The sequence below is a fragment of the Jaculus jaculus genome, chromosome 9 (genome assembly GCF_020740685.1).
Source record: "Jaculus jaculus isolate mJacJac1 chromosome 9, mJacJac1.mat.Y.cur, whole genome shotgun sequence".
In the NCBI taxonomy this organism is placed as follows: domain Eukaryota; kingdom Metazoa; phylum Chordata; class Mammalia; order Rodentia; family Dipodidae; genus Jaculus; species Jaculus jaculus.
The window spans coordinates 34,609,526-34,630,343 of NC_059110.1; the positions used below are offsets into that span (position 1 = coordinate 34,609,526).

The 20,818-nt window shown below is 42.5% G+C and overlaps 1 protein-coding gene across 6 annotated transcripts in view; it reads right to left on the minus strand.

Moving 5' to 3' along the window:
• Akap7 (A-kinase anchoring protein 7) overlaps window positions 1-18,916 on the minus strand; it is a 141,161-nt gene extending 122,245 nt beyond the window's left edge. For 5 of the 6 annotated variants that reach the window (XM_045159667.1, XM_045159665.1, XM_045159662.1 and 2 more), the window contains exons 1-2: window positions 18,867-18,916; window positions 5,793-5,924 (exon numbers count right to left, since the gene is read on the minus strand). In XM_045159667.1, coding sequence (XP_045015602.1) covers window positions 5,793-5,924; window positions 18,867-18,885 — 151 coding nt within the window. In that variant the 5' untranslated portion in view covers window positions 18,886-18,916. Of the gene's footprint in view, window positions 1-5,792; window positions 5,925-18,492; window positions 18,709-18,866 lie in introns of those variants that run through there. The other variant, XM_045159664.1, reaches the window with a different exon arrangement.
• Window positions 18,917-20,818: the final 1,902 nt, after the last annotated feature.

A 20,818-nucleotide genomic window follows, 5' to 3' on the forward strand; every position in this document is an offset into this window, starting at 1 on the left:
TGCTCACTGGTGCGTGTGTCCATCCCACTGCTGCCCACGATGCTCACTGGTGCGTGTGTCCATCCCACTGCTGCCCACGATGCTCACTGGTGCGTGTGTCTGCACTGTTGCTGCTACCCGCTCAGACTCTGGAGCCCATCTTCACCATGTACTGAAGAGAAACAGCTTGCAGGAATTCTCCAGGCCCTCAATGCCCATTGGAACTGCTGAGACATCCAACCTGTGGACTGAGAAGCTTCTGGGTTCTCCAACTCCCCAGCCTACAGACAACTACTGTTGTAGGGCCCAGCCTTTTTCCTACAAGCTAACCCAATACATCCTCTTTATAATATACATTCATTCTACTGGTTCTGTTCCTCTAACACGCCCTAACTAATCCTTGCTCTAATGCCTGACACATGACTATATGTGGTATATGCTTCTCCAGTTAATTATATAAAGGACACAGCCACATAATTTCTCTTTTAAACTTGACAGAAGATAATCACCATCAGGTATATATTTTGAGCTTCAATCTTTTCTATAAAAAATTTAGATGAAATGTGAACTTTGATATTTACAAAGTCTAAGACCAAATTATTTTTTAAGTACAACTTAACTGATTAGTAAGTAACAAAATGGGGACTTCCTATGCCTCAGAGATCTCCATGCTAGGACGTAGCTCAGCTGGATGAGTGCTTGTCTAACATGCATGAAGCCCACTGTGTGATTCCCCAGCACAACACAAATCAGGCATAGTGGCACATGGCTGTAATCCCAACACTGGGGAAGACGGAGGGAGAAGTAGCAAAATTCCAGGTCATCCTCACCTACCTCACCTACACAGCAAGTTTGGGCCAGCCTAGAACACATGAGATCCTGTCTCAAAAAAGAAAACAATCTCAATAATTGTAACACCAGAATTCTGGGTAAGTAAACTGGAGGTGGTGGTGCATGCCTGAAATCTCAGGACTTGGCAGGTGGAAAATGGAGGATCAGGAGTTACTAGCCTTGGCTAGTAATTTTGAGACCACTTTGAGCTCCATGAGACCCTATCTCAAAGCACACACACCAGCCAGACATAATGATGCACACCTTTACTCCCAGCACTCGATAGGCTAACATAGAAAGAGTTTGAGGCCAGCCTGGAGCTACACAGTGAGTTTCAGGTTAGCCTGGGCTAGAATGAGAACCTGCCTTAAAAACAACAACATGGGCTGCAGAGATGGCTTAGTGATTAAGGCACTTGCCTGTGAAGCTGAAGGACCCAGGTTCAATTCCCCAGCACACATGTAAGCCAGATGCATAAGGTGGCACATGTGTCTGGAGTTCATTTGCCATGGCTAGGGTCCCTGGAATACCCATTCTCTCTCTATCTTTATCTGACTCTTTCTCTGTCTCAAATAAATAACTAAAGTATTAAAAAGAAAACTGAATCAAAGTACATGCACATACACACAGAATTCTGGGTGATAGAATAAATTGGTAAAATAAGAATTAATCCTTTCTACAGCACTGAATTGCACATTTAGGAAAGTCATGTGACTAAAAAGAAACAATTCAAATATTTTCTTTTGAATCTTGATTTAAATCTGACTTGACATTTTCTAACTGTGACTCTCAAGAGATGAGTCAATGGAACTAAAGCTCTCCAGACTCCCACTGTGGGAAGCAAACGAAGCTATTCCCATCAGCGGGAGAATGGCTCTCCAGTGCGGACTCCCACTCCATAGTCAGAGGCAGAGCACAGCAACACCAGAGAATTTCCAGATGGATCCTGGGTTTCTAACGAATTGAGCCATAATGTACCTTTCTCAAAAGAAGAGACCATCATGTCCTTTTCCTCTCCTCATCAACACTGGCTCTTTCTCCTCAACTATGTCCAGCCAACAAACCAAATGTGCTACATAGGCTAGACTATTTCCTGGCCATTTCTCACAGATTTATATATATATATATAATATATATATAATAATATATATATACACATACATGCACTTGAACAGCTTCTCTTTCTTTTTTTGAGATGAGGTCTTATGTACTCCAGGTTATCCTGAAAAGTGTGTAGCTGAGGATGACCTTGAACTTCTAGTCCTCCTGTCTCTACCTCCCAATACCAAGATCACAGGTCTTCATGTCACCACATATTGTTTATGATCAAACCCAGGGTTTCATGGATGCTAGGCAAGCTCTCTGCCCACCGAGCCACATCCCCAGCTTCGGGCAGTTTATTTCTTATATGCCTCTATGTCCTCATGCATAGTTCCCTTGTAATTTATGTTCTTGTATTTGATTACAATAATCTAATACATTTAATATTCTTACATATTTCTGGTAAACAAGATATCTTTTAGATTAAAAAAATAAGAGAAAAATGTTAAGTTCCATTTCAGCAAATTAGACCATACTGAAGAGGACTCAGTGCACATCAAATTAAATCTTTCAGGCCTTTTTTCACTGGCAAGGATTTTCCTTCCCATGATGCTCTTGCTATCCCTGCTTTACTCATTGTTCTGCCAGAGTTTCTATCAGCTAGAATCTGTTGGCAGTTAACTCTCAATTCCCACATGCCCCCCAAAACGAAGGACCTACAGACAGAAAGCAGCCACCTGCAAATTTTAAGGCGGTTGTGTACAACAGAACCAGAAGCCTCATTAAATTTCCACAGCCCCAAGTACAGGAGGAAGCCAGATGAAACTCGCTTAAGCCACAAGCTGTAAGTGTTTGGGACACAAACACTATCACTATGCCTATTTCCAGGTCCTGAGGTTGATAACAAAACTCAAAAGCAACCCAGAGGGACTCCCAGCATCCTCCTCTGGCCTCCACATGTGTCATGCCTGTATGCATGCATCTGCACACACATACTGCAACACAGATGACTACAGACACCACACAGACCAAAGAAAAAGTGCAATTACAAAAATGTGAGGGGCTGGAGAGATAGCTTAGCAGTTAAGACACTTGCCTGTGAAGCCAAAGGTCCTGGGTTCAATTCCCCAGCATCCACATGAGCCTGGATGCACAGCTTAAGTGCCCAAATCACAGAAAAAGAAAATCAAATAATTAAAACTAAAACCAAAATTTTTTTTGTTTCTCCCATTATAATACAATACCCATATATACAATGGAGCTTGGAATATGAAATCTATCTTCCTACAAGGGAAATCTTAAACAAGGTGATTTCGAGTGTAGACTACCCCATCAAGAGTTTTAGCTAATAAGCATAGACTATCTTGAAATGGCAAAAAATTACAGTTAAAAAATGGATTTCAGAGCTGGAGAGATGGCTTAGCCATTAAGGGTTTGCCTGTGAAGCCTAAGGACCCCAGTTTGAGGCTTGATTATCCAGGACCAAAGTTATCCAGATGCACAAGGAGGCACAAGCATCTGGACTTCATTTGCAGTAGCTTGAGGTCCTGGCGCACCCATTCTCTTTCTCTCTCTGTTGCTCTCAAATAAATAAATAAAATTTTTAAATATTTTTATAATAAATGGACTTCAGAGCTGGAGAGATGGCTTAGCAGTTAAGTGCTTGCCATGCTTGCCTGTGAAGCCTAAGGACCTGCGTAAGCCAGATGCACAAGGTGGCGCATGCATCTGGAGTTTGTTTGCAGTGGCTGGAGGTCCTGGCACTCCCATTCATTCTGTCTCTCTCTCTCTCTCTCTCTCTCTCTATCTCCCTCTCAAATAAATAAATAAAATTTTTAAAAATGGACTTCAAATTGGGCATGCTGGTGCATGCCTTTAATCCCAGCACTTGGGAGGCAGAGGAAGGGAGATAGAGGCCACCCTGAGACACAGTAAATTCCAGGTTAGCCTGGGTTAGCATGAAACCCTACCTCAAAACAAGAAAAAAACAATAATAGATAAATGGACTTCAGTACACTGGCCTGAGCCCCATGACACATGGATAACACCATTTCCTTAGTGAGAAGTATACCAAATATTCTGTTCACATTAAGGACTGGCCATCCTCCCCAATGCCCATGCTACGCTGAAGCAACTTCCCTGTTCAAAGCAGGAACAGAATGCAGGCCACAACACACCTTTTCCTTCTGGTCCTAGTGGACTCTCTTTGCCAGAAGTTCTAAAGACACAATAGCTACAGAAAAGTGCTGGCTCTTGGATTCAAGATCTCACCCTCGCTCCCTGGTAGAAACTGTATGTTCAGCTATGTTGACTATGGGTAAGCATGCACCAGCCACAAGTGCCTGTAGCTGGAACTGTGGGCAGATGTCACTCCTTTCCCACATTAATGTAAGAGTGCTGCAAGTGGGGTAACAGAGAGCCAAGCAAGGGAGGGGAGTCCTGATTATGACTCATGAGGTTTCTTCTCTTTTGTGTTTATTGCCGATTGTTATTTGTTGGGTTGTTTGTTGTGTACATGTATAGTATGTGTGAAGGGTGTGTATGTGCTTGTGTGTGTGTGGTGTATGCATGGGTTTTTTTGAGACAAGATCTTGCTATATAGCTCTGAATGGCCTGGAACTTACTATACAGGCCAGCCTGGCCTCAAACTTGCAGCAATCCCCCCCCCTGCCTCTGCCTCCTAAGTGCCAGGATTGCATATGTGCTCCCCCATATCTAGTCAAGATTCTTGTTTATTTTATACCAATTAGATAGCAATGAATTTAGAAAGAAGTGATTAAGTTTTTGATTTTTTGAGGTAGGGTCTCCCTCTAGCTCAGGCTGACCTGGAATTCACTGTGTGGTCTCAGGGTGGCCTCAAACTCATGGCGACCCTCCTATCTCGGCCTCCCTAGTGCTGAGATTAAAGGCATGTGCCACCACGCCCTGCTTTAATTTTTAAAATATACTCATTTTATTTGCTCCAGAAGGAGATTAGCAAGGCATAGTGACACACATCTATAATCCCAGCATTTAGGAGGCTGAGAGGAGGACCACAAGTATGGGGCCAGCCTGGGATACACAATGAATCCTTGTATCAAAAAACAAATCACAACAGACAAAAAAAAAAAATTTTTTTTTAAAGGAGAATCCAGTCAGAGGCCCCTGGAAGCCAAAGACTATACCAAACTCTACACTCTGTGCATCTGCCTTTACATGGGCACTGGGGAATCAAACCTGGGCTATCAGGCTTTGTATGCAAGCACTTCTGGCCACTGAACCATCTCTCAAATCCTAAAAACTCTACACTCTATATTTCATGATAAACTTCCCTTTGTAAAGTAGGCACAGTAAGAAACTAAATAATAAGAATATTTCAGTCAACCATTGGTTCTATAAAGTTGGTAGATGAGGTTCTGAAAGATGGAGTTGATCCAATAGGAGCATATTTGATTAAAAGCTTAACTACTTTCAAGCTGGGTATGCTGGCTCTCATCTATAATCCCAATACATGGGGGGCTGAGGCAGGAGGATTAAGAGTTCCAGGTCATCTTGGGCTACAGAGTGAGACCTTGCTTCAAAAAACAAAAGCAAGAAAGCTTAGCTATGTTCAGCACTAGCTTATCCAGCTCCAGGAGGGCAGGGGCAATGCCTGCCTGGTTCTCAGACGACTCCTCCCGTGTCTAGCACAGCACCTGGCAGACACCAAAAGGCCAGTAACCATTTAGTAGACGAACAATAGGGCTGGAATTACAACAGCTCTAAAGAAACGAAGGAGGTAATAATATAATAAATATTAACTGGGCTAGTTTTGACAACGTGATACCAATAGGAACTGATACCTACTAATAACCAAAACACAAAAACATGACAAGGATTTAAAGTGAGCTAATTTAGGAATAAAATGTAGAACTGAATTTACTATCCACTGCTTCTAAATACACATTCATTTAAGTACTTACTTTCATAATCATCTTTAATATCTATCGTAGCAAATGGCATATTTATTAGAGAATCCATTACTTTGCCTTCAAGTTCTTCTGACATTTCACTTTTTCTTGACATATCTTCACACTCACTGGAATTTATTCCTCCTTTAACAAATCACAAAAAGAAAAAAAAAAAAGCATTATTTAGCTAGTTATTCTTTAAACTCATACCCTAAAACCAAAGCAACTCAGCTAGCTGAATCCAATGCATATCAATATCTATGAAGAGTTATTACATACTCGAATATACTATAAGGCTATTTCTATAAACATTTTAACATATTCCATATTTTCATAAGAGCATTTTTACATTATACAACCAGCTTTTAAAGCCATCATCATTTTCTAAACACAGAATTCAATTCAGGGTTAGATGATGACAGTCAGTCAATAATCTTCTATCATTTGGAGATATATTTTCTTAACTCTAAAACTACATTTTTCCCACATAGCTTCTGAAAACAATCCAGCAACTTTTAGTCAGTCTTTTCATGTTTATGTGCAATGTTATCAGTCACGTATTCAAATCTGTATAAATTTTGCCCTTCAATTTTTTTTCTTACATAAAGACTGTTAAATTGTTTCACTACCTCATTAAACTCAACTTTAGAAATTGAGTTAAAAATACATACCTCTACATGAATTTGCAAATTCAATTTTTTAGAAGCAAATAACCTTACAATTTTAGTAACAACTATCCCATGGTCATGTATTAATATTAAAGTTGCATTTGGTCTTTGTTGTCTTGTAAAGGGCAGAACAATTATATATCTTGGGCAGAGGGTCAAGGAAAGAGGACATAGGTTTAAAGTGATGACAGTAATTGTGAATAAATCTCTGGGCCTTACTGTCAGACATAAGTGATATTTAGACTAAGATTGAACCGAATACCAAAACACTTACATAATTTTTCACCATATATATATATATATATATATATATATATAAACATATGTACATATATATATACACATATATATATACGTAAACTAGCTTCCATATATATACATATATATATATAAGCTAGTTTACACTGGAAAGTATTAAAGAAAGTATTCAATTATCCACTTTAAGCCTTATAATAAAAGAGCACTAATAAGTCCAAGCACTCAAAAGGCTGATGCTGGGAACGTTGAGCTCAAGGCCAGCCTTAGCTACAGAGTGAGACTTTGTCTCAAAAAGTAAAAGAAGTAAGGCTGGGAAGATGGCTCAACTGTTAAAGGCACGTGCTTGCAAAGCCGGATGCTTCAGTTTACTTTCCCAGTATACAGATAAAGCCAGATGCACAAAGTGATGCTTGCATCTGGAGTTCATTTGCTGCAGCAGCTGATGCACTCATAGTCTTTCTGTCTCTGTCTCTCTCTCTCTCTCTCTCTCTCTCCTTGAAAATAAACATTTTTTAGAAAAAGAAATATGCCTTGCTGCTCACTGCCTTCCAGTGTGGAGTGAGACCAGCGCGGACTGAAGACCCATGTGGATTGAAGCCCAGGAAGCCTCCAGGCCTTCAGTGCTGGATGGGGACGGCTGAGGCATCTGACCAACTGAGCAGCTACCAGGTTCCTTGACTGTCTGGCCTGCAACTGCTACCAGACTCCCATAAGGTAATCCAACAAATTCCATTTTTAATATGAAAAAGGAAATACTTGGGCAATTAAACATTAAGCACAAAGAAGGCTGCATGAAAATACAAATTAATGGAGTAAACTGAGCTGTTTTGTTTTCCTAATTCTTCTCAATCCATGATGGCTCTAAATACAACTTTACAACTTTATACTGGGGCAGAAATTCACTACCATTTCTAGTTCTGTGGCTGCATGGATGGTCTCAGAGCTGAGGCCAGGAGCCCCTAGGAGCTCAGTCTCCACAGCCCAGAGGGATGGGTTCAGAATCTTTCCTCGCTTTCCTTGCCTGCCAGCTGCATAGGGAAGTATGAGCCTTCAGTAGCAGCCAAACTAACTTGTCATCATTCCCCAGGTTGGTGATAGGTCTGGCAGCTACAGCTTCCAGTGAACCCCAGGACCTTGAGATGAAGCAACCAATACAGCAGGCTGTTGGCAAACTAGGATGAGTTTGTTGAGAACATAGCCCTTTATAAGCTGAAAAAAGAAAAGAAAGGAAGAAAGAAAGAAAAGAAAAAAGAAACCACAGATCCTAGCAATATATGAAATAAAGACTGGAGAGATGGCTCACCAGTTAAAGGTGTTTGCTTGGTTGCAAAGCCTGACTGCTCTGGTTCGATTCCTCAGTGCCCACATAAGCTCTGATGCAAAAGTGACACCTGCATCTGGAGTTTGTTTGCAGTGGAATAAGGCCCTGGCATGCCCACTTTCTCTCTCTCTCTCTCTGTTTGCCTCTTTCTCTTAAATAGGTTTTAAATAACAGACTAAATTTAGGTTGATGATTTATTATCATTATTATTATTATTATTATTATTATTATTATTGTAACACTGACATGCCAGGCAAATACCCTGCTGCTGAGCTATGTCCCCAGATTCACTTAATTTTAATTTGAGATGATCTCCCAAGGTTGCCCAAGCTGGTCTTGAATTTACCCTGTAGCCCAGGTAGGCCTTGAACTTGCCTGCTTATTTAGGCAACTTTAAAACAGTCAAAACAATGAATTCACAGTTTCAATTAAAAAATTATTTATTTACTTGAGAAAAAGAGGAATATGAGAGAGAGATAAAGAATGGGCAACCCAGTGCCTTCAGCCACTACAAACTCCAGACAAATGTGGCGTTGTGCATCTGGCTTAAGTGGGTACAGGGGAATAAACTTGGGTCCATAGGTTTCACAGGCAAGTACTTTAACTGCTAAGCCGTCTCTCCAGCCCCAATTTCAATTTTTTGTTGTTGTTGTTTTTGGTTTTTTGAGGTAGGGTCTCACTTTGGTCCAGGTTAACCTGGAATTAACTCTGTAGTCTCAGGGTGGCCTTGAACTCACAGTGATCCTCCTACCTCTGCCTCCCAAGTGCTGGGATAAAAGGCATGCGTCACCACGCCCAGCTTAGTTTCAATTTTTTAAAAATCAGTTATATGGAGAACATAGTGTGTTGTTCATGTCTATATCCCCAGTACCCTGGAGACTGATGTAGGAGAACTGCCATGAGTTTGAAGTCAGCCTGGGCTGCAGAGTAAGTTCTAGGTCACCCTGGAGTAGAGAAACCTTCTCTCATAAACAATTATTGGGGGGGGGAGGGGCGCTGGAGAGATGGTTCAGTGGATAAAGTGTTTACTGCACAAGAATGAAGACTGGTGATTGTATTCCTAGCATCCACTTAAATGCTGGGTGGGCATAGTCACCCCAAGTGTGGTCTGTTACTGAAAACAAAATTTTACCTTTCGTACAAATCCAAACAAAAGGCTGACTGCATCAGAACATAATGAAGTGAGGCTGGTAAACCAACCCTATAACCAGCCTTCATTCAAAAGGGTGCCACATGCCAGGCTCACTCAGTTGGCAGCCCCTTAGTGAAAAGAACTCATCTATTTCAACCACTCTGCTAGCAGGGAAGACTCCCACCACAGAAACCCACTGACTTAGTAACTTGCCCAGAGGTGAAACTAGTAGATATGGGAGCTGTGGTATAGATCAAGTGTCTATGGCAGTCCCATCCTTTCCAGCACTAGCTAGCTCGGCACTTTTAACACACACTGATACCACTATGAACTGATGGTTCTTTCAGAAAAAAATGTGCCAACAGATTAGGAGCCATAAAAACCTGCTAAAGGTTGTCTTACTGAAACCTGAGTACCATATCCACTCAAAAAGACGTGCCACACCTTTACTTGAAAAAAAAGGTAGGGAAGATCAATTTAAAAACCTACTAATGGCTAAACACTGTATGTTCATGGCAGTGACAGCAATATGGTTATGAAGAACGCAGCAACAGAAAAACAGTTTACATTATGGAGTTTTAAAAAAGTAATGGGGACTGGGCATGGTAGTACACACCTTTAATCCCAGCACTCGGGAGGCAGAGGTAGGAGGATCACTGTGAGTTCAAGGCCACCCTGAGACTACATAGTGAATTCCAGGTCAGCCTGGGCTAGAGTGAGATCCAACCTTGAAAAACCAAAAAAAAAAAAAAAAAAAAGAAAGAAAAAAAGCAACGGGGGGTAGAGTGGTTAAGGCACTTGCCTTCAGAGCCTAAAGACCTGAGTTTGATTCCCTAGTGCCCATGTAAAGCCAGATGCACAAAGTGGTGCATGCATCTGGAGTCCTTTGCAGCAGCTAGGAACCCTGGCATGCCCATTCTCTCTATCTGTCTAGTTGTCTCTCTTTCTCTCTCTCTCTCTCTCTTTGCAAATAAATAAATAAAAAGGGTATTCCTTAAAAAGCAATGGGGGAGGGAGGAAAGCATACTTTCTGGGGGCAGATGGCAGAGAAAACAGAGGAGAACCGAGATCCATACGTAAGACGAGAAGATAATCAACTAGCCATCACCAGATGTGCCACTTCTACCACATCTTCCAAGGCCCAGGAGAAATCAGAGAGGAAGTGGTGACATGAATACTTACTGCTAGCCTGACAACCAGCTCTAGGGTGATGGTGATAGACACAGTGATCAATCAAAACCTATCAAAGGGGGTGGAGAGATGGCTTAGCTGTTAAGGCCTTTGTCTGTGAAGCCTAAGGACCTAGGTTTAGTTCCCCAGAATTCCATGTAAGCCAGATGCACATGATGGCACATGCATCTGGAGTTCATCTGCAGTGGCTAGATGCCCTGGTGTGCCCATTCTCTCTCTCCCCCTCCTCTTGTAAATAAAATATTTTTTAAAAAAACTATCAAGGATCTTCCGGTTAAGATGGCGGCGTAGGTACCACGCCAAAACAGCCTGGGGGGGGAAGACCAAAAAAAACTCAGCAAAATACACACTTTTACTAAAAAGTGAGGTGTATAGGAAGTTGAGGCGGCAGCGGAGAAGTAGAAGAGTTCCAGAGCATCCAGAGCCTGCACAGGCGGGAACAGCGGCTCCGGGCCACTCGGCTACCCGCCGCAACCGCGGAGCGGCAGAAAAACCGCCGGTCTCTCGGCTCGAGCCGCAGGACAAGCCAGGTGCGGGATTTTCCCCTCACACCGTGCTCTCCACAACTCGGGAAACGTGAGGGGAGAGCGGCAGCGAGCAACGGAGGGAGGAGCAGACCGCGAAGTAAAAGCACACGTGGAGAAACGATACAACCAGAACAGCGCGGCTCCCTCCCCTCCCCTGCCGCCTGAACCCAGCTCCAGCGAACACAGCAGCGGCCCGGGACCCGGCCACGCCAACTTGGGCTGACGGCGGGACCCAAGCAGGAGCAGAATTTGGCAGCAACTTCAGCGGCTCCAGCACCGGTACCAGTGGCCCCAGCAGCAGCGGACCCAGGAGCGGCAGCGGTGACATATCCCGCAGCAGCGGCTTCGGGGACACGGCAACGGCAGCTTCAGCAGCGGTGGGGGCTCCGGGGGTGGCGCATACAACAGCTGCAGAGGCGGCGGCAGCAGCTCAGTTTGCCCCGTAGGAAAAGCAAGTGCCCAGCTCCAGAAATCAGAACAGCAGCCCGACGACCCAGGCAGCAACTTGACTGAGACCACAATCACCCAAGGTAACTGGGATTGCACCAGGGAAGGGTCTCACTTGGTCACAAGCTGACTTGGATACCTCAACAGACCAGAAATCTAAACCTCTTTGTTGATAGAGGATCTGGTCATTATAATAACTACTCTTGCATACATACTCGGGGCTGTTTTTGATGGAATGGGTACAGTGTTTAGCTAAATTTTAGAATCTACCAGTATATTATTCCACTCAGCCTGCTTGAATACTCCTATAGCAGGGAAACTCAACCCCTAAGAACATCTTTGTAGATACTCTGAAAGTCTTAAGAGCCACACCTAATACCTTAAGGTCCTACCCTGAAAATATATTACACCAAATCAATTGATACAGCTAAGAATACACAGCTAGCTAGAAAATCCAAGCATTAACTTAATCCAAGATGCAAAAATATATACATTATAACACAAGAAACACTAAAAAGCAAGACAATATAAATCCACCTAAAAGTATTAATGCATCAGAAATGTCCTCCAGTGAGAAAGAGTTAGAGGAAATGCCTGAGAAAGAGTTCAAAAGAATAATTATAAATATGTTCAAAGAGGTCAAAGAACACATGAAAACAATCAAAGAAGAAATCAAAGAGGAAATCAAAGAGGAAATCAAAGGAATCAAAGAAGAGGCAGGACACCAATTTAATGAAATAAAGAAGGCAATACAAGACATAAATAGAGAAATAGAAATAATAAAGAAAAACCAGTCAGAATTACTAGCAATGAAGAACACAGTTAATGAAATAAAAAACTCTGTAGAAAATCTCACCAGTAGGATGGATGAGGGAGAAGACAGAATATCTAAGCTAGAAGATCAGGTGGCAGACCTAATGCAGTCCAACAAAGAGAAAGACAAACTTATAGAAAAGTATGAGTGGGAATTTCAAGATATTCGGGACACTATGAAAAGATCCAATATAAGAATTCAGGGCATAGTAGAAGGAGAAGAATTCCACTCCAGAGGCATAGTAGGCATCTTCAACAAAATCATAGAGGAAAATTTTCCCCAAATTGGGAAAGAGGTGCCAATACAGATACAGGAAGCCTTTAGAACCCCAGCCAGACAAAACCCAGAAAGAAACTCTCCTCGCCACATTATACTCAAACTTCCAAACACACAAACCAAAGAAAAAATATTGAAAGCAGTTAGAGAGAAAAATCAAGTTACCTACAAAAGCAAGCCCATCAGGATTACAGCAGATTATTCAACACAAACTTTTAAAGCCAGAAGGGCCTGGAGTGATATATTCCAAGTTCTGAAAGATAACAACTGTCAACCAAGGTTACTTTATCCTGCAAAGTTATCCATCCAAATAGATGGAGAAATAAAGACATTCCATGACAAAAGCAGGTTAAAGGAATATCTGAAGACAAAACCAGCTCTACAGAAAATACTTGATAGAATCCTCCATGCTGAACAAAAGGAAAAGCACACATATAAGGAACCTAGAAAAAACCAGCCATACTCAAATACCAGTTAACAGAAGAGAGCACAGGTAGAACAAGTAACACACACACACACACACAAATGGCAAACATAAATACACACCTTTCAATAATATCTCTTAATATCAACGGTCTCAATGCCCCAACGAAAAGACATAGATTTGCAGACTGGGTTAAAAAGCAGGATCCTACAATTTGTTGTCTTCAAGAAACTCACCTTTCTACAAAGGATAGACATTATCTTAGGGTGAAAGGTTGGAAGACGGTGTTTCAAGCAAATGGGCCTAGAAAACAAGCAGGGGTTGCTATCCTAATATCAGACAGGGTGGACTTTAGTCCGAAGTTAGTCAAAAAAGATAAGGAAGGTCACTTTATATTGATTAAGGGCACACTACAACAGGAGGACATTACAATCCTAAACATATATGCACCTAACATGGGGGCTCCCAAATTCGTCAAACAAACACTATTAGAACTAAGGTCACAGATAACACCAAACACGGTGGTGGTGGGTGACTTTAACACCCCACTCTCATCAATTGACAGGTCATCCAGGGAAAGAATAAACAGAGAGGCATCTGGACTAAATGAGGTCATAGAAGATATGGACCTAACAGATATATACAGGACATTTCATCCAAAGGCTGCAGAATATACATTCTTTTCAGCAGCACATGGAACATTCTCTAAAATAGACCATATATTAGGACACAAAGCAAATCTTAACAAATTCAGGAAAATTGAAATAATTCCTTGCATTCTATCTGACCACAATGGAATTAAACTACAAATCAGTAGCAAGAAAGGCTACAGAGCATACACAAAATCATGGAAGCTAAACAATACACTACTAAATGATGAGTGGGTCAATGAAGAAATCAAAAAGGAAATCAAAAAATTTATAGAGTCAAATGATAATGAGAACACAACATACCAAAATCTCTGGGACACAATGAAGGCAGTTCTAAGAGGTAAATTTATAGCCTTAAGTGCCTATATTAAGAAATTAGAAAGGTCGCAAGTAAACGACCTAATGCTTCGCCTTAAAGCCTTGGAAAAAGAAGAACAAGGCAAACCAAAAAGTAGTAGACGGGAAGAAATAATAAAGATTAGGGCAGAAATTAATGAAATAGAAACAAAAAGAACAATCCAAAGAATTAATGAAACAAAGAGTTGGTTCTTTGAAAGGATAAACAAGATTGATAAACCCTTAGCAAATCTGACCAAAAGAAAGAGAGAAGAGACACAAATTAATAAAATCAGAGATGAACAAGGTAACATCACAACAGATTCCAGAGAAATTCAAAAAATTATAGGGACATACTATAAAAGCATATACTCCACAAAGTATGAAAATCTGAAAGAAATGGATGATTTCCTTGATCTATATGACCTACCTAAATTAAATCAAAATGAGATTAATCACTTAAATAGACCTATAACAAACATGGAGATCCGAGCAGTTATCAATAATCTCCCAACTAAAAAAAGCCCAGGCCCGGATGGATTCACTGCTGAATTTTACCAGACTTTTAAGGAAGAGCTAACACCATTGCTTCTTAAGCTTTTCCAGGAAATAGAAAAAGAAGGAATCCTACCAAACTCCTTCTATGAGGCCAGCATCACCCTGATACCAAAACCAGGCAAAGATAGAACAAAAAAAGAAAATTACAGACCAATCTCCCTCATGAACATAGATGCAAAAATTCTCAACAAAATATTGGCAAACAGAATACAAGAGTATATCAAAAAGATCATTCACCCTGACCAAGTAGGCTTTATCCCAGAGATGCAGGGATGGTTCAACATACGCAAATCTATAAATGTAATACATTACATAAATGGGTTGAAGGACAAAAACCACATGATCATCTCATTAGATGCAGAGAAAGCATTTGACAAAATCCAACATCCCTTCATGATAAAAGTCCTACAGAGACTGGGAATAGAAGGAACATATCTCAATATAATAAAGGCTATTTATGACAAGCCTACAGCCAACATATTACTAAATGGGGAAAAACTGGAAGCTTTTCCACTAAAATCAGGAACAAGACAAGGGTGTCCACTGTCTCCACTTCTATTTAATATAGTTTTGGAAGTCTTAGCCATAGCAATAAGGCAAGAGACACACATAAAAGGGATACAAATTGGAAAGGAAGAAATCAAGTTATCACTATTTGCAGATGACATGATTCTATACATAAAGGACCCTAAAGACTCTACTAGCAAGCTGTTAGAGCTAATCAAAACCTACAGCAATGTAGCAGGATACAAAATAAATACACAGAAATCAGTAGCCTTCGTATATGCTAACAACAAACACACAGAAGATGAAATCAGAGAATCACTCCCATTCACAATTGCATCAAAAAAAATAAAATACCTTGGAATAAACCTAACTAAGGAAGTAAAGAATCTATACAATGAGAACTTTAAGACACTCAAGCGAGAAATTGCAGAAGACACTAGAAAGTGGAGAAACATCCCTTGTTCCTGGCTTGGAAGAATCAATATCGTGAAAATGGCAATCTTACCTAAAGCAATCTACACATTTAATGCAATCCCTATCAAAATTCCAAAGGCTTTCTTCATGGAAATAGAAAAAACAATCCAAAAATTCATTTGGAATCATAAAAAACCTCGAATATCTAAAATAATACTGAGCAACAAAAAAGAGGCTGGTGGTATCACCATACCTGATTTTAACCTATACTACAGAGCCATAGTAACAAAAACAGCATGGTACTGGCACAAAAACAGACATGTAGATCAGTGGAATAGAATAGAGGACCCAGATGTAAGCCCAAGTAGCTATAGCCACCTGATATTCGATAAAAATGCCAAAAATACTCAATGGAGAAGAGACAGCCTCTTCAGCAAATGGTGTTTTGAAAACTGGATAAATATCTGCAGAAGGATGAAAATAGATTCTTCTCTCTCGCCATGCACAAGAATTAAGTCCAAATGGATTAAAGACCTTAACATCAGACCGGAAACTTTGAAACTGCTAGAGGAAAAAGTAGGGGAAACCCTCCAACATATTGGTCTTGGCAAAGACTTTCTAAATACAACCCCAATTGCTCAGGCAATAAAACCACAGATTAACCACTGGGACCTAATGAAATTACAAAGATTTTGCACCGCAAAGAACACAGTGAAAAAAGCAAAGAGGCAACCTACAGAATGGGAAAAAATCTTCGCCAGCTATATATCTGATAAAGGATTAATATCTAGGATATACAAAGAACTCAAAAAGTTAACTAATAAGGAATCAAACAGGCCAATCAAAAAATGGGCTAAGGAGCTAAATAGAGAGTTCTCAAAGGAAGAAATACGAATGGCATATAAGCACCTAAAAAAATGTTCTACGTCACTAGTCATCAGGGAAATGCAGATTAAAACTACATTGAGATTCCATCTCACTCCTGTCAGATTGGCCACCATCATGAAAACAAATGATCATAAATGTTGGCGGGGATGTGGAAAAAAAGGAACCCTTCTGCACTGCTGGTGGGAATGCAATCTGGTCCAGCCATTGTGGAAAACAGTGTGGAGGTTCCTAAAGCAGCTAGAGATTGATCTACCATATGACCCAGCTATAGCACTCCTAGGCATATATCCAAAGGACTCATCTCATTTCCTTAGAAGTACATGCTCAACCATGTTTATTGCTGCTCAATTTATAATAGCTGGGAAATGGAACCAGCCTAGATGTCCCTCAACAGATGAGTGGATAATGAAGATGTGGTACATTTATACAATGGAGTTCTACTCAGCGATAAAGAAAAATGAAGTTATGAAATTTGCAGAAAAATGGATGGACCTGGAAAGTATTATACTAAGTCAGGTAACCCAGGCCCAGAAAGCCAAGCGCCACATGTTCTCCCTCATATGGGGATCCTAGCTACAGATGACTGGGCTTCTGTGTGAGAATGAAAATACTTAGTAGCAGAGGCCAGTAAGTTGAAAAGGAGACATAAAGGGTGGAGAAAGGAAGGGAAGAGGATACTTAATAGGTTGATATTGTATATATGTAATTACAATGATTGTAATGGGGAGGTAATATGATTGAGAATGGAATTTCAAACGGGAAAGTGTGGGGGTGGGGAGGGAGGGAATTACCATGGGATATATTTTATAATCATGGAAAATGTTAATAAAAATTAAAAAAAAAAAAAAAAAAAACTATCAAAGCAGAAATCTAGAGGCTACAAAGAACTCAACTCTAAATCTGATTGCCAACAGACCTACCATGGCTTAGGGAACATTGCAGAAGAGGGGGCAGAGAGATTATAAGAGCCACAGAGTTGGTAAGAATATCCTGAACACATACCCTGCTACCCGATACCCCACAGGGACTGAGGCCTTCATGTCCCACAGTGGACACCACATTACCACAGAGGACTGGGCAAGGAGATGGAAGAGTACAATCTGTTCTATATGACCATGAACTCCTGACCCCCTACCTCTCCCTCCCATGTCCTGAGACTCACCCCCCCCACACACACACCCTGTATTATGCAGTACTGGGGACTGAAGCCAGAGCCTTGTGCATGCTAGACAAGCACCCTACCGACTGAGCTACATCCATCCCCAAAATGCCATTACTTTTATAAGACAATGCATCATTTTAAATGTTATAAAACCATACATTTGAATATATGCTAATATTCAAATCTAGGTCCCCTTTATCAAGACAACAGAGATTAAAAGGAGAGTCAGTTTGCTGCTGTCATACAAAATAAGTCCCTGAATCGGAAAAAAAAAAAAAAAAAAAACCATCTCATTAAGCAAGACGGCCCATGTTATTTATTCTAGCCCTAGCTTAGCAACTAAAAGCAGTCTCACCGTAGATCTCCACAAATGTTTAGAGCTGCATGACAAAAAGTCACTTGACCTTCATGTTTCCCTTTCCTCATCATAAGAAGAGAAACAGAAGAAATTTGAAGTACTAGGGAAACATGGACAAAATAAGTTTTTGTTTTGTTTTCTGAGGCAGGGTCCAGGTTGACCTAGAACTCATTCTGTAGTACCAGACTGGTCTGGAACTGAGGGCGATCCTTCTACCTCGGCATCCCCAGTGCTGGGATTAAAGGCGTGCACCACCAAGCCCGGTTTACAAAATGAGTTTTTTTAATACTATCTAAAAAGGAACGAAAGGAAGCAGTAACCTAACTTCCACAAGCATGTTAAATTTTGTTAATATAAGGGTGCAAGATATGCCAAGAGCATGTTAAACTAAAAAGGCAAATGAGGTGTGCCGATTCTTTTCTCCTTCAGCGTTCTTCCCCACTCTCTTATTCATATCTAAGTACCTTGCTATAAATACATCTCAAAAAGGCACACCTTGAGCATCCACCCACCAGATCTGAATCACTCCATTTGCAAGGCACTTATATATTTACAGAAGTTAATGCCTACTTATATAATACATTTTAATGTTCTTATGCTTTTCATGCGTCTACAATAGAAAACTCTTGCAGAAGAGCACCCTTAATTAGGTTTTAGTTCCTTTCACTTTAAAGTCCAAAACCCCTCCCCCAATTCCTTTTATCCACCAAGTTCAGTCTTGAAGTTCACACTGGGCGCTAGTCTGGTCTTGGCGCCAGTTTTAAAGCGCTCATTGGCAAACCTGGAATAAACTCCTCCGAGAAGCAGGATGGTGTCCAGATGTTACGTATTTCACAGGGAAAATAAAGTCGAAGCTTTTCCTGGCTTTTGTCTCCTACTGCAAACACCCTAGGATGGGGTGTGTGTGGCAAGAACACTGAACCAAGGGTCACAAGATCAGAAAGGGCGGGGAGAGAAAGTGAAACCTAGTGGTGCTTCACACCCCTTTCCCCGGGGTACCAGCCCGGGGTGCACGGACGCCTCGCGGCCCTCTCCACCCGGGGAGCCCCGGCCGCCGCGCATCCCTCCTCGGCCGCGAAGGCGCGCGCGGGGCCGGGGCCGGGATCGGGGTCGGGGCCGGGGCCCGGGGCGGCGCGGACGGCGGCGCAGTCTCACCCGCTTCGGGGCGCTCCATGGAGGCGGCGGGGCGCGGGCAGCGCGGCCGGCGGGGGCCGAGGCCGGGGCCGGGGCGGGGCCGGGGGCGGGCGGCGGGGACGCGGGCGGCGGGCGGGCCTGCGGAGGCGCGGAGCCCCCCGAGCCGCAGCAGCCCCCGCAGCCGCTGCATGGCCCCGGCCGCGCCGAAGCTGCCGGAAAGGGCCGACCGGGCTCGCGGGCCGCAGGTACCCGGATTCGGGCCGAGCGGCTCGGGAGGCGGGGCTGGCCGTTCGGCGGCGATCCCGGCCCGCCCCGCCCCGCCCCGCCCCGCCCCGCGGCGCCGACCTCTGGCCGCCCCCGCGGCTTCCCGTCCCACGCCCGGAGGGCCGAGGTGGGGACCCGGGAAAGCGTTCCCGGCGCCCCAAGTGTGCGGTTCTGCACGGAGCCCCGAAGACAGCGCTGCGCGCCCCGAGCTGGGAAGGTTTTACGAGCTCTTGTGCTTCTGTATAAAGATGCTGCGCTTGCTTCGTGTACAAAAGCAAAGCCAATGTCCAATCCAAAACTTCCAACAACGGCCCTGTGTCTAGAACTTACATGAAAACCAGCTACTGATTTTTGCAGAATAACTGATGTGAGTAAAATAAGAGAAAGAGCTATTTACTTAGTAGTTTTTTAATCTAACAAAATATAAACCCTATTGACTTTACAATAGTATGCTACAAACCGGGCGTGGCTGCGCACGCCTTTAATCCCAGCACTCGGGAGGCAGAGGTAGGAGGATCGCCGTGAGTTCGAGGCCACCCTGAAACCACATAGTGAATTCCAGGTCAGTCTGGGCCAGAGTGAGACCCTATCTCGGAAAAAAAAAAACAAAACAGTAAATAAATAAATAAAATAAAATAAAAATGGAATGTTACTTGGAGTTCTCGGTTTTTGTTTTTAGCCCAAAGACAGGAGAACAAGAAAATGAGGTGTACCCTCAACAAAGTGATGGGGCGTCTCTAGGGGGACAAAAATTCACTTATCCTCAATGCATCCTACAATGGGCTTAAAAAAGCAAGAGCCCCACAGCAAGTCTTCTCCAGCAACACGGAGAGTGATTCTTTCCTGCAAAACAAACCTAACTAAACACCATTATTTACTGTACATGTGCTGATCACCATTTCACAATACACTTTCCTGCCGCAAACCCAAACACACTTTTCTTTTGCCTAGTCTCTCCAGCATCCTTTTTAGAAACGGTCTACCTCCCTCTTTTGGCTCATTTGCTTATTTAATGTGACTCTCCTGTGTCTACTCATAATCCCCTTTCTCCTGCTGATGTTTTAGGTCAACTTGATCCACATACCAAGTACTGAGCTAACAGAGTTCAAGTACAGGTATGTTGTTGCCTACCTATAATAGGATTCTCTAGAGGAGCAGAACGGATAGAATGAACACATTTTATAAAGGACACTTATTAGATAGGCGTACAGGATATGGGCTGGGCGGTCCAACAGTGGCTGCTGGAGGTTGGAGAGTCTGAGAAGCCTGCTGCTCAGTCCACAGTGCTAGATACCTCAGTAGTCCCAATCTGGAGCTGAAGGACTGGAAGATTCCTGGAGAGCAGCTGGTCTTCAGTCCTAGTTGGACAGCTAAAGAAGGTGGGTTCCGATGTCCATGAGGATGGCAGCAGCAGGGTAGATGGGCTCACCAGCAAGCAGCATGGTAGGCAAAAGGCCCTGCTTTTTCCTGAAGTCTTTTTTTTTTTAATTTTTTTTTATTTATTTATTTGAGAGCGACAGACACAGAGAGAAAGACAGATAGAGGGAGAGAGAGAGAATGGGCGCGCCAGGGCTTCCAGCCTCTGCAAACGAACTCCAGACGCGTGTGCCCCCTTGTGCATCTGGCTAACGTGGGACCTGGGGAACCGAGCCTCGAACCGGGGTCCTTAGGCTTCACAGGCAAGCACTTAACGGCTAAGCCATCTCTCC